The sequence below is a fragment of the Colobus angolensis genome, unplaced genomic scaffold, assembly GCF_000951035.1.
Source record: "Colobus angolensis palliatus isolate OR3802 unplaced genomic scaffold, Cang.pa_1.0 Scaffold94, whole genome shotgun sequence".
NCBI lineage: Eukaryota > Metazoa > Chordata > Mammalia > Primates > Cercopithecidae > Colobus > Colobus angolensis.
In genome coordinates this window covers 4,043,542-4,055,730 of record NW_012123376.1, presented here as the reverse complement: position 1 = coordinate 4,055,730, position 12,189 = coordinate 4,043,542, and the positions used below count along the sequence as shown (strand labels likewise).

General features: G+C 33.7%; 1 protein-coding gene across 1 annotated transcript in view; it reads right to left on the bottom strand.

Annotated features, from left to right (window-relative positions):
• The window catches only part of DACH1 (dachshund family transcription factor 1), a 433,308-nt gene that overhangs the window by 49,856 nt on the left and 371,263 nt on the right, over window positions 1–12,189 (bottom strand). The window contains exon 7 of the mRNA XM_011932161.1: window positions 4,292–4,443. Coding sequence (XP_011787551.1) covers window positions 4,292–4,443 — 152 coding nt within the window. The remainder of the gene's footprint in view (window positions 1–4,291; window positions 4,444–12,189) is intronic.

The window sequence follows — 12,189 nt, the reverse complement described above, 5'->3', positions numbered from 1 at the left end:
TAGATTAAAAAGAGTGAGTAGGGCCGGGCATGGTGGCTCACACCTGTAACCCCAGCACTTTGGGAAGGGGGTGGATTACTTAAGGTCAGGAGTTTGAGACAAGCCTGGCCAACATGTTGAAACCCCATCTTTACTAACATTTTTTAAAAAAATAGCCAGGTGTGGTGGTGGGAGGCTACTCCCAGCTACTCGGGAGGCTGAGGCAGGAGAATCACTTGAGAGGCACAGGTTGTAGTAAGCCCAGATTGTACCATTGCACTGCAGCCTGGGTGACAGAGGGAGACTCTGTCTTAAAAAAAAAAAAAAGAAAAGAAAAGAAAAGCAAAGGAAAAAGAAAAAAAAAAGAGTAAGCAGAATTATCCTTTGATCATGTTCAAATGGTAGCTCATGTTCGAAGGTGTCATATCCAGTTAATTGACACTAAAATTTTAGTCTCCTTGCATAAAATCTCACAGGTTGTTCTCCATGGACAAGTTTGAAAGAGGAAGCCATAATGAAAGATTGCCCACAATGGGAAAAAAAAAAAAATGCCATATAGAAAAAGTAAAAGCAATTTTAAAAATCAAAAACTGAACTGTATCCATATTCCTTACTAAACTAAATTACTGTTCTTTACTCTAGATATCTGTATCCATTATCACTTTTAATTTTTAAAACACTCAAATGTCAGATAGTAGTATAGCTCAAGCACTAACAAAATTCTTGTTCCCAATTATTTACATATATACCTTTAATAAATTTCTAAATATAAAATTTAAATATAAAATGTTTATATATCAACATAGGATTTTTATAGGTCTTTTTTTTTTCTTTTTACTTTAGATTTCTTTATTCATTATGACTTTTCTTTTCTATCTTTTTGTTTGTTTGTTTTTGAGATGGAGTCTCATTCTATCGCCAGGCTGGAGTGCAGTGGTGCAATCTTGGCTTTGCAACCTCTGCATCCCGGATTCAAGTCATTCTCCAGCCTCAGCCTCCCAAGTACCTAGGACTACAGGCACGTGCCACTACACCCAGCTAATTTTTGTACTTTTAGTAGAGACATGTTTTCACCATGTCAACCAGGATGGTCTCTATCTCTGGACCTCGAGATCTGCCCACGTAGGCCTCCCAAAGTACTGGAATTACAAGCATGAGCCACTGTGCCCAGCTAATTTTTAATTTCTAAAATGCTTAAATGCAGGAATGCAGTGTAGCTCAAATAGTTAACAAAAGTCTGGTGCCCAATTAATATATATATGTACATTTTATAAATTTAAATTTTAAAATAAAAATTAAATAGAAAATCTTCACGTATAATTATAGTATTTTTCTATACATCTTCTTTTAAAACACAAAGAAATAACTGACAAAAATTTAATTTTGATGACGATGTCATGGAAAGGACATCTGTAGTAATCATTACAAATTTTAAATTCCAGGCTTTTAAAATTAAAGTATATCATATAAATTATTGACTATTAGAACAGTAACACTTTATGGAAACACATTATTTTACAGGGTTTTTTTGGTCATAATTTTAATAAAAAGTAACATCTTAAAAAAATGGAGCTTTAAACTTACTACACAAAAAGTATGTTACCATTTTGACACAGAAAGCACAGAACCCTATTATATATAATTGAAACTGCAGAGGAAATTGAGGTAGACAGAATGTAATTACCCATATTAGAATTTGGACAGCAATCACATTTATACTGTATACCTAATAATCCGGGGTCATGACTGTTTAAACATTCCATACCATTCCTATGATAATACCATAACTCAGTAAATGTGACAATAGTAAAAGGGGTAGCATCTGCAAGCTTTTGTAAAATGATATGAAATCATTACTGACAATAAATGTGTGTATGTGTGTGTTTGTATATGTATGTGAGTGTGTGTATATATATTTATAATATATATGTGTATGAAATTCAGTAGGATTTTAAATTTTTATTTCACCTGTGGGCACATATGTACATGCATGTATAAATATAGGCATATGCATATTAGACATATATATAAATATATAACTGCATCTATATATACACATACATATAAGTAAGATTGAAATGGACAAGTCTAATTTATCTATCTACCTATCTATCTATCTATCTATCTATCTATCTATCTATCTATCTATCTATCTATCTATCTTTCTATCTAAGATGGAGTTTCACTCTTGATGCCCAGGCTGGAGTGTGGTGGCACAATCTCAGCTCACTGCAACCTCTTCCTCCCAGGTTCCAGCAATTCTCCTGCCTCAGCCTCCCAAGTAACTGAGACTACAGGTGCCCGCCACCACACCTAGCTAATTTTTTCAATTTTTTTTTTTTTTTTTTTTAGTAGAGACTGGGTTTCATCATGTTGGCCAGGATGGTCTCAAACTCCTAATCTCAGGTGATCCACCTGCCTTGGTTTCCCAAAGTGCTGGGATTACAGGCATGAGCCACTGCACTCAGCCCCTAATTTATTTTTAATAACACATTCTTATTGTGGGTGTTCTAACTTTATCAGTCCCAGATCCCTATAATTTGGGAACAGAAATAATTTAGTTCATCTTGATCGTTGTCCTTTTATCTACTCTTATGAAAATATATCTTCAAAGCATATGGTAGGAAAAGGAGAGTATATTAAATCTAGAGCCACCTACAATGAATAATTTTTCTAAAATTTGTACATTTTAAAACCGGAGTTTTCTTTTCCTTCCTTTCTTTCTTTCTTTTGTTCTTTCTTTCCTTCCTTCTGAAATAATTATAGTTTGAGGTGGTGTGGATGGCATTCCTAATCTGAGTATTTCTGGTCCGTAGAGTGTCGATGAATACTGCAAACTGATAGGATTTGACTTTGAAATGTAGTGGTCATATACAATGCAAGAGTACATGTGTCAAACCTGCTCTTCAGATGAGCATGCTGTTTTACACTGATGAAACCCAGAAACGTTTTCTCTGATGAAATTGAAATTAAATCCTCACTGACCTGGTTAAAGAGCTTTCAGTTAATGACAATACATGCAAATAGCTTTTCCTTCGCTTCATATTGAGTTTTATACATAAGAAAATGAATTATTCCTTTACTTTTCAGAACTTAAATTCAGAAATATTAAGGGATATTTTCTGAAAACATTTGCCTTAACATAGGAGAAATTCATTAAAAGCACTATCTTATAGAAAACAATAATATGGGTGAAATTTAGAAAAAAAAAGTCTTTTGTTTTATATAATCAACTATTTCGCCATGATTTAGTATAGGCTGGATTGATGATTTTCATTTACTGCGTTATAAAACCTTAAAGTGGAATACAGTTCTGGAGACTCTAATTACATTAGTATTAAAAAATGCCATATTAATAGATGAGAAGATATGTTACATTAAAGGCTTTCTGTTATGTCCTTGGAGAGGTAAATAAAATTAATTACATTTCCACTGGGGGAAACTTTAATATGATAGGATATGTGTACAGAAAAATATCACTGAGGATGGAATGTTAGAGTAAAAAGTTTTCTTTAAAAAAGAGCTTACCAGCACACTATCAGCAACTTGTATCTACTACTCACTAGCTACCCAAATATGGAGAAGTAGAGGACAAATATATCCATCTGGGGTCCACATGATCACTTCATGTGTGGGCAAGAAAATTATGCTTTCTTCTATCCCAAACACTCTTATTATCTTGGCTCCACACTCTATGTTATTGTTAACTGTAAGTATTTTTGATTCATAATGTACTGTACATAAAATATACATCCTGAGGACCACATAGGAAATCCGTGGAAAGTTTGGTAAGGCTTTTTGAAGTCTAGTCTTTGAAGAAATTCTATTAACTGAAACAAACTTATTCATGAAAGAAGGTATTTTTTTTTTGGATTCTTCTAAATTAGACGTATCTTAAATGACTAAACATATCATTTCCTCACTAGAAGGCCAGAAGTTTAAAAATAACTAAATATTTATTAGAACTAGTGTGCTGTTGTTTAGTAAAATCAGACAAACTTAAACAGTTAAATTCCTCCCATTAGTTGGTAATAAAGAGAGCATTTTAGACAGAATGAATTTTAAAGACCTATGCCATTTTCATCAAAGTTTTTATTACAGCTTAATATACATATATATATATAAATATATATGAGTATTTCTAAGTCAATTTGATTAGTGTAACAGGTTTAAAATATTAGTTGCTTGAAGAGTGTAATACCATGTTTCAGTAAGTCTAATGAATGGATTAAGTAGGAACAGTATAAATTTTGGAAAAATTCTACAACTGGGTGTTCCATATATCTTTCTTCCAGGTTGTACAAAGGCCTACCTGTATGTTAGTCAGAAGGGTCTCGATGGAAGACAGTCCATCAGGAAACAGAAAAGGAGATGGAAAACCCGGAGGCAGTGGTTGTCCATGCCCAGTTAGAGAGAGTTTGTCAAGGCTGTCTCTTGCAGTTGGTGTAGAAAGCGGGGTCTCATCTGTATGTGATTGAAACAAAAATATAGAACAAGTTACGCTTGTCTGTTTTTATTAGACCTCAGTAATGGCTTCCCTAGTGGTTTCCAGAACATTTATTGCAAATTGGTTCCTGCTATCAGGAGAAAATGCTTTCTGCTGAATTTTCTTTAATGAAAAAGCTGTGGAGATACAACAAGATAACATTAATGAGTAACTTTATAAGCCTTTTAAATGCAGTCTCTAATGAGACTGAGTTTACAGTGCCATAGAATCTTTTTAAAACAAATATTATCTCATATATAGTTGTGATAATATATTCAGGCTGACTTTATGGGCACCTTCCCAATTATCTCATTTTAGTTTGTTCTGTTTGGATTGACAATAGAATATTTCTAGAGCTCCATGTAAGAGAGGGGCTTTGTATATTAGGAAGCTTCCTTCTCCATTAACCCTTCCTTTATATCAATGATGTGTTCAAATTTATTCTTAAGGAATTTACAAAAGAATGCAAAGTTAAAATCTTTCACTTTACACCTAAAAAGAAAAACTAGAATCCAAATATGTATTTCTAAATTATAACTGAATTATTCATTATCATTAAAATTAAAGACCTAATTTTTTTGAACTTGAAGACCCTTTACCTTCATATTGAAAAATTACAGCTTTCATACATAAAAAAAACCTTATAAAGGAAGAGTAATAAAATGCTACTTCTATAACAATATTCAGGGAATAAAGTTTAAAAATCCCTTCAAAATAAACTAGTCTTTATTTATTGAATAATCTTCAAAATTTTAAGCCATTTAGAGTAACACATGAATACAAATTCTTTTCGCCTCTCACAGTGAAAACCTTTTATTTAGTTTTTTTATTATTTAACCATTTTTAAAGTTTCATGTAAGATAGATACAAGTTATGGCTTATTTTAGTTTATCATAATCACAGAGAAATTTTATTCATGGCAGGATCCTCAGTTTTATAAATATTTTCATATTTCACCCCAGGAAAATTAATCAGAGCAATGTATTTGCACAGTCCCGATACTATCTCTCAATTTTGCAAGTGGCTAAAAACTTCAGCACACTTGCTTTATGCTTATAATTTGATTCCACTGTTCTCCTCAATCATTCTTTTATTTTTCATTACACTACCTAACCACACAACACGTTTTCCAATTATGTCTCTCTGGGAAGGAAATATTGTAGAAGCCGCCACACATCCCTGTCCTTCACTAATGTCTGAACAATTTAAATTCATCTCCCTCACCTTGTCGCATTTCTAGTTAACAAACCAAAAGGAAACAAAAGGTGAGGAGGGGAGTAATGGCCAGAAGGCCTCCTATTAACTGCACCCCTCTCACACTCACGACTTCGCAGTTTCTCCTTCTACTCCCTCTTATGTTAACTTATTGAGACAGATGATCTGAAGCAGCAAGTACTAGAATAAGAAATAGAGTGAGCAAACTAAAGTAGGATTCATGTTACTTTTCTTTTTAATCACACTTGTCACCAAGGTTAAAGAAAGATGGCCGTGAAGGGGCAGGGATGCTGCATGGCTAATGTGAGCAAGGTGATCTTGGACGCCATTTACCTAGCTATCATAAATTACTCTTCCAAACCAAGGCTGCTAGTGTTTTCTCGTAATAGCTCTGGAAAGGCACTTGTTAAACATATATGTGCATGTGAAATTGTTTAAGAATGGAGAGCAATATTTTTCGATCATCATCACCTTAGCTGTCACATGCTAAAGAAAATGTGGCTTAATAGATCATGGGGATAATAATTGCTTGTCTCTTGAAGAAAGGCATAGAACCAGATGACCACCTGAGGTTGCTTTCAGCTTTAGAATCTATGATTCCACAATTATTAAAGACTGTCCAAGAAAATAAAGAATCATATGTATGTGTACACATTTGGGCTATAAGTTTCATCATCCCCATGATTATTTGATTTAACTTCAGTGCATTTATGTTTGACTATATTTGGCTGCTGTGTGGATTAAGTCATTAAATCACTCATGATGCATAAATTTATGTAGCCAGTATTTATTTAACATAAACAATGTGCTGGATACTGGAGATCAAATGCTAAAAATACAACCGGAAAGCCTCAAGAGGCTCATGTAGCCTAGAATGACTGATTCCAATTGTTAAATAGCTAACTCCTATAGCCAGTAATACAGTTTTCCTTCCCTCATTATTTCTTTAGATATTCCATTTATCCAAACATAGCATTAAAATTCCGTATATATATGTACATGTGTGTGTGCATGCCTTTAAGCATATTTTTTTCCTGCAGCTGTTTTAACGGAATGCTCATCTTGGACCTCATGGTTCCAGCTGTATGAGAATAGGCTACTATTTGTTATTAACTTATCTAATTGGATTCCTTCATTTATCATTTTACATAGTGAAGATACTACATAAGGATACATTAACTCAATATGTACATAAGAAATTAGCAAATCTGGGGTAGAATGCTTAAGAAATGAAAAAAATGCTTCTTAAAGTCAATACACAATTTTGAAAAGAAAACTAATCGAAGATCAAAAAAAAAAAAACAAAAATACCTTTGGATCTCATGACCCTATTATCTGAGATAAAGTTGTCATCTTGTGGCAATTAGCATCATAGAAGATTTCATTTAGCTCTTCCTACAAAGATTGTAATATTGGGACCGTAGTTCCAGCTTTTGAAATAAAAGTGACCTTTGATTTCCTAAATGTTCTAAGAAGATTAAAGCAAAAGTTTGAGAGGTCAATGAAGAAGAGAGTTTTGACATCACATAATCTCCACTGACTTCAAAGAGTGAATGATGATGAAATACAAGTTCAAAAAATACCTTGATATATCTGTACGTATTTTTAGGCTTATTTTTAAGAGCAAGTTGGCTAGTCAGATGTCATGGTTTTTGGATTCGTACAGCATTTGACAATGTAATTTCTTGTTTTTTTGTTTTCTTAAAAAATATTTTACTTTAAAATAATTGTATACTTACAGAAAAGTTACATGAATTGTACAAGGAATTCCTTCATACTCCTGTAATGTGTGAATGGCTGACCACAAAGTATATGCTTATGCATACTTCCTGACACATAATGACAAGTAATGTTATTTTACTTTAAAAAGGGGCTTTCACAGAGAGAATTAAGTTAAGATCTTGAGATGAGGAGATCATCTTGGTTTAGGATGGACCCCAAATCCAATGACAAGTGTCTTTTAAGACAAAAGCAGAGAAAAGTTTGAAAGAGACAGAAGACAGAGAGAAGAGAAAAGGCAAAGTGAAAACTATGCAGATATTAGAATGTTTCACCTACAGTCAAGGAATGGAGACAACCACCAGACGCTAAAAGAGACAAAAAATGGTCCTTGGAATGAGCTCACTTCTGCTGACACCTTCATTTTGGACTTCTAGTCTCCAGAACTGCGAGAGAATAAACTTCTGTTGTTTTAAGGCACCAAGGTTAAGGTCATTTGTTATAGTCAGATCTGGAAAAGTAATAAAACTCCAGTTCGCCAATTGTTTACATTTTGTCACATTTGTTTTTTTTTTTTAAGTTTTCTCTCTGACTCTGTCCCTCTCTTGTTCTCTCTCTCTCTCTCTCTCTCTCTCTCTGTGTGTTTGATGTGAGGGAGGGTGCATATGTCTGAACCATCTTCCCCAATTAAGTCTTAAGAGTTCAGTGTATATTTCTTAAGTACAAGGACACACTCTCAAATAAACACAGTCAAAAATCAGCAAGAATAACATATGGAGAATGTGATGATTTAATCAAGATCCAAATTCCAATTGTATTATTTTTGAGATTTTTTTACAGTAGTTACATAAAAAATATTTTAACTTTTTTGTGACATGTTCTTAATGAGTTTTTTTTACGGGCATGTAGTAGGCACAAAGTGGCCTCTAAGAAGGTCTGTGATGATTTCTTATCCTGCTAGTCACACCCTGTCTGGCCCTTTTCTCTTGACCTAACAAAAAGAATACAACAAATATGAGATATCACTTCAGAGACAGAGATTTGGTTATAAAATGTCTAACTTCCATTTCTCTCCCTCTCTTTCTTTTGCATTGATGCCATGGGTCAAACCAGTTGTCATGACATGTGACAGTCCTGTGGAGACGTACATGTGACAAGGGACTGAGGGCCAACCTCACGAGTTCGCTTGAAAGTAGATTCTCCCTACCCAGTTAAAGTATTTATGGCTGCAGCCCTGGCTAACAGGTCGATTGCAGTCCCATGAGACCTTAAACCAGAAGCACCCGGGAAGCTGTACCTAGATTCTTGATCCACAGAAACTGTAGGATCATAAATGTTTGTTGGTTTAAGTCACTAAGTTTTGGTATAACTTTTTGCACAGTTATGGATAACTAAAACAGTATGCAACTTTTTTGAATACTCTGGCAAATATGACAAAAATAACTTAATGTTCAGGTAGTATTAGCTGCTTTGGATGTGGAACAACTTCTTTCTATTCAATTTCCTCATTTACAAAAGAAATTGGTTAAATGAGACAAATGTAGGACCACACAAATCTAAAATTTCACATTCTCTAATACTTTTTATAACAATTAATAAAAAATTATTTAAATGGGCTTCTCAACTATTATGATTGAAGAGTAACAATGTATCCGTTTGGAGTTAGAAATTTTAATAGTTTTAAAATTATTAATTTCAAAGACTTATGAATATCTATATAATATCTGAAAAAGAATTAGTCATATAAATATAATTTCAGAGCAAGTTATTAATTGCTTAGGTTTACAATCTCTACTTTATAAGGATTCTTAAATTATTTTGTTTCCTTTTATTAAATTAGATCATAGCTCAGTCAACTATAAGACAGCACTTTCAATATCTTTGATGGCAAATCGGATGCAGCAAAGGGTGCATCTTCCTAGGAAAAAAATTAAGCACTTTCAAAACATGCAGTAATTAGAATACTACTATATTTTAGAGGACTACACATGGGTAGGGTCTAGCAGTTATGCTAGTTCTTTAGATAAGTTGTTAGTGGAATGAAACCATTGCAATTTTCAATTTTACAGTAATATAAAACCATTACAATTTTGATACTTTGAATTTTTTTTTTCCTGGGTTAGCAATATGCAATAGTATGAAAACATTGCAATTTTCAATTTTACAATAGTATGAAACCTTTGCAATTTTCTATTTTACAATGGTATAAAACCATTGCAGTTTTGATTCTTTGAGTTTTGAATTTTGACTTTTTTTCCCCCTGGGTTAACAATATGTGAGATATTCAACACTTTATTATAAAATAAGTTTTGTGTTAGGTGATATTGCCTATCTGTGGGTTAATGCAAGTGAGCACATTTCAGGTAGGGTAGGCTAAGCAATGACGTTTGGTAGGTTAGGTGTACTAAATGCATTTTTAATTTACAATATTTTCAAATTACAATGGGTTTTATCAGGATGTAATGCCATTGTAAGTTGAGAATTATGTGTGTTTTAATTCAGTTATTTGAAACTACAGTGGCTTTCTAAAGAAAAATAGAGCAGCACATATTATAATCTTGACCAGAAAAACTACCTATTAACATCTTAATAATTATATAATAAATATATTGATAATTATAACAACATACAGTCAATTAGAATAATAGAAAACAAAATGAGAAACCAGAAATGGAAGAGAAGAAAATGTTTAAGAATTAAGTCACTTATCAATAACTATCAGTAAGATTGATGCCTCTGTAAGACAAAGTATTTTTCTCTCCAATCTTATCACACATAACAATTTAGCAGGATATCCTAAGGAACAATGTTGTTTAAAAAAATAATGGGCCTCTACTTTTAAAATGTTTTCTTTCCTGTTAATAAAATCTAACTCAGTTGTTATTTTCATAACTAATCCCTTTGGGTTTGAATTATATATTCTCTTTCAAGTTAATGTGTGTCTGTGTGTTTTGGTCTCTAACGTCTTTTATTATATCATAAATTCCAAATAGAAAAACACTCAATCACTTCTAGAAAAGCACACATTACAAAGAGATTCACAATTATTCATTTTGATTTGAAGTAAATAGTATTATTAAAATGGAAAATATCTCCATATTTAATGTTTAAAACAGATCTGGGAGTTTCCATGAAAGCTATATTTCCATACTGGCAAAGTGAAGAAGATTTTGGCAAAATTCTAGAGAATAAAATAGTTTCCATACAGAAGTAAGTAATTACTTATAAAAATACAAAATTTTATTATATTAATAAATTTCCATCACAAATATACAGAAAGATACATTGATAAGTGTTTTGGCAAACTCATTAAACATATTAAATTGAAGTGGAAGTATAAACAATCTACAGATTAAGGGTTGGTGCCTAAAAACTTTTGAAAATTATTTCCAGACATAAGACACAGTTGTTTAAATTGAGCTCAATCATAACCTCAATACTGATTCATTCTCACTCGAGGCACTCTTGGCTTAATTTAGCAGTAGATACTAAATAATAAATTTAAACAATATGACCTTAGCATGTAATCTTAGGTTACAGAAAGAAAAAATTACAGATATTGGTGAGGGTGTAAAGGAAAGGGAATATTTATACACTATGGTGGGAATGTAAATTAGTACAACCTCTATGGAAAACATATGCAGATTTCTCAAAGAACTAAAAAGAAAACTGCTATTCGACCCAGCAATCCCACTACTGGATACCTGCCCAAAAGGAAATAAATCGTTATATCATAAAGATGTTTGCACTTACCAGTATGTTTATTACAGCACTATTCACAGTGGCAGAAATATAAAATCCACCTAAGTGTCCATCAAGGGATGACTGGATTTAAAAAATGTGATACAGGCAGGGCGCGGTGGCTCACACTTGAAATCCCAGCACTTTGGGAGGTCCAGGCAGGTGGATCACTTGAGGCCAGGAGTTAGAGACCAGCCTGGCCCACGTGGAGAAGCCCCATCTCCACTAAAAATACAAAAATTAGCTTGACGTGGTAGCATGCGTCCGTAATCCCAGCTATTCGGGGGGCTGAGGCACAGCACAAGATTGGCTTGAACCTAGGGGGCGGAGGTTACAGTGAGCAGAGATGGCACCACTGCACTCCAGTCTAGATGACAGAGCAACACTTTGTCTCCAAAACAAACAAAAAAATAGTATATATATACACACACACACACACACTATATATATATATATATATGCAGCACATACATGGTGTATGTGTGTATGTATATACACAAAATGGAATGCTATTCAGCCATAAGTAAGAATGAAATTATGTCTTTTGCAGCAATATGACTGGATCTGGAGGCCGTTATCTTAAAATAAGTCGGTTATAGAAAGATGAATACTTCATGTTCTCATTTATAAGTGGGAGCTAAATAATGTGTACAAGGACATAGAGTGTAGACTGACAGACAACTGAGACTCAGAAGGGTGTGGGAATGGGGGAGGTTCATGAGGAGAAATTATTTAACGAGTACAATGTAGGCTTTTCAGGTAATGGGCACCCAAAACCCTGACTTCACCACTATGCAGTCTATCCATACGATAAAATTACACTTGTACCACAAGAATATATACAAATAAAAAGAAGGAGAAAATCCCAGCACTTTGGGAGGCCGAGACTGGCTGATCACGCGGTCAGGAGATCGAGACCATCCTGGCTAACACGGTGAAACCCCGTCTCTACTGAAAAATACAAAAAACTAGCTGGGCGAGGTGGCGGGTGCCTGTAGTTGCAGCTACTCAGGAGGCTGAGGCAGGAGAATGGCGTAAACCCGGGAGGC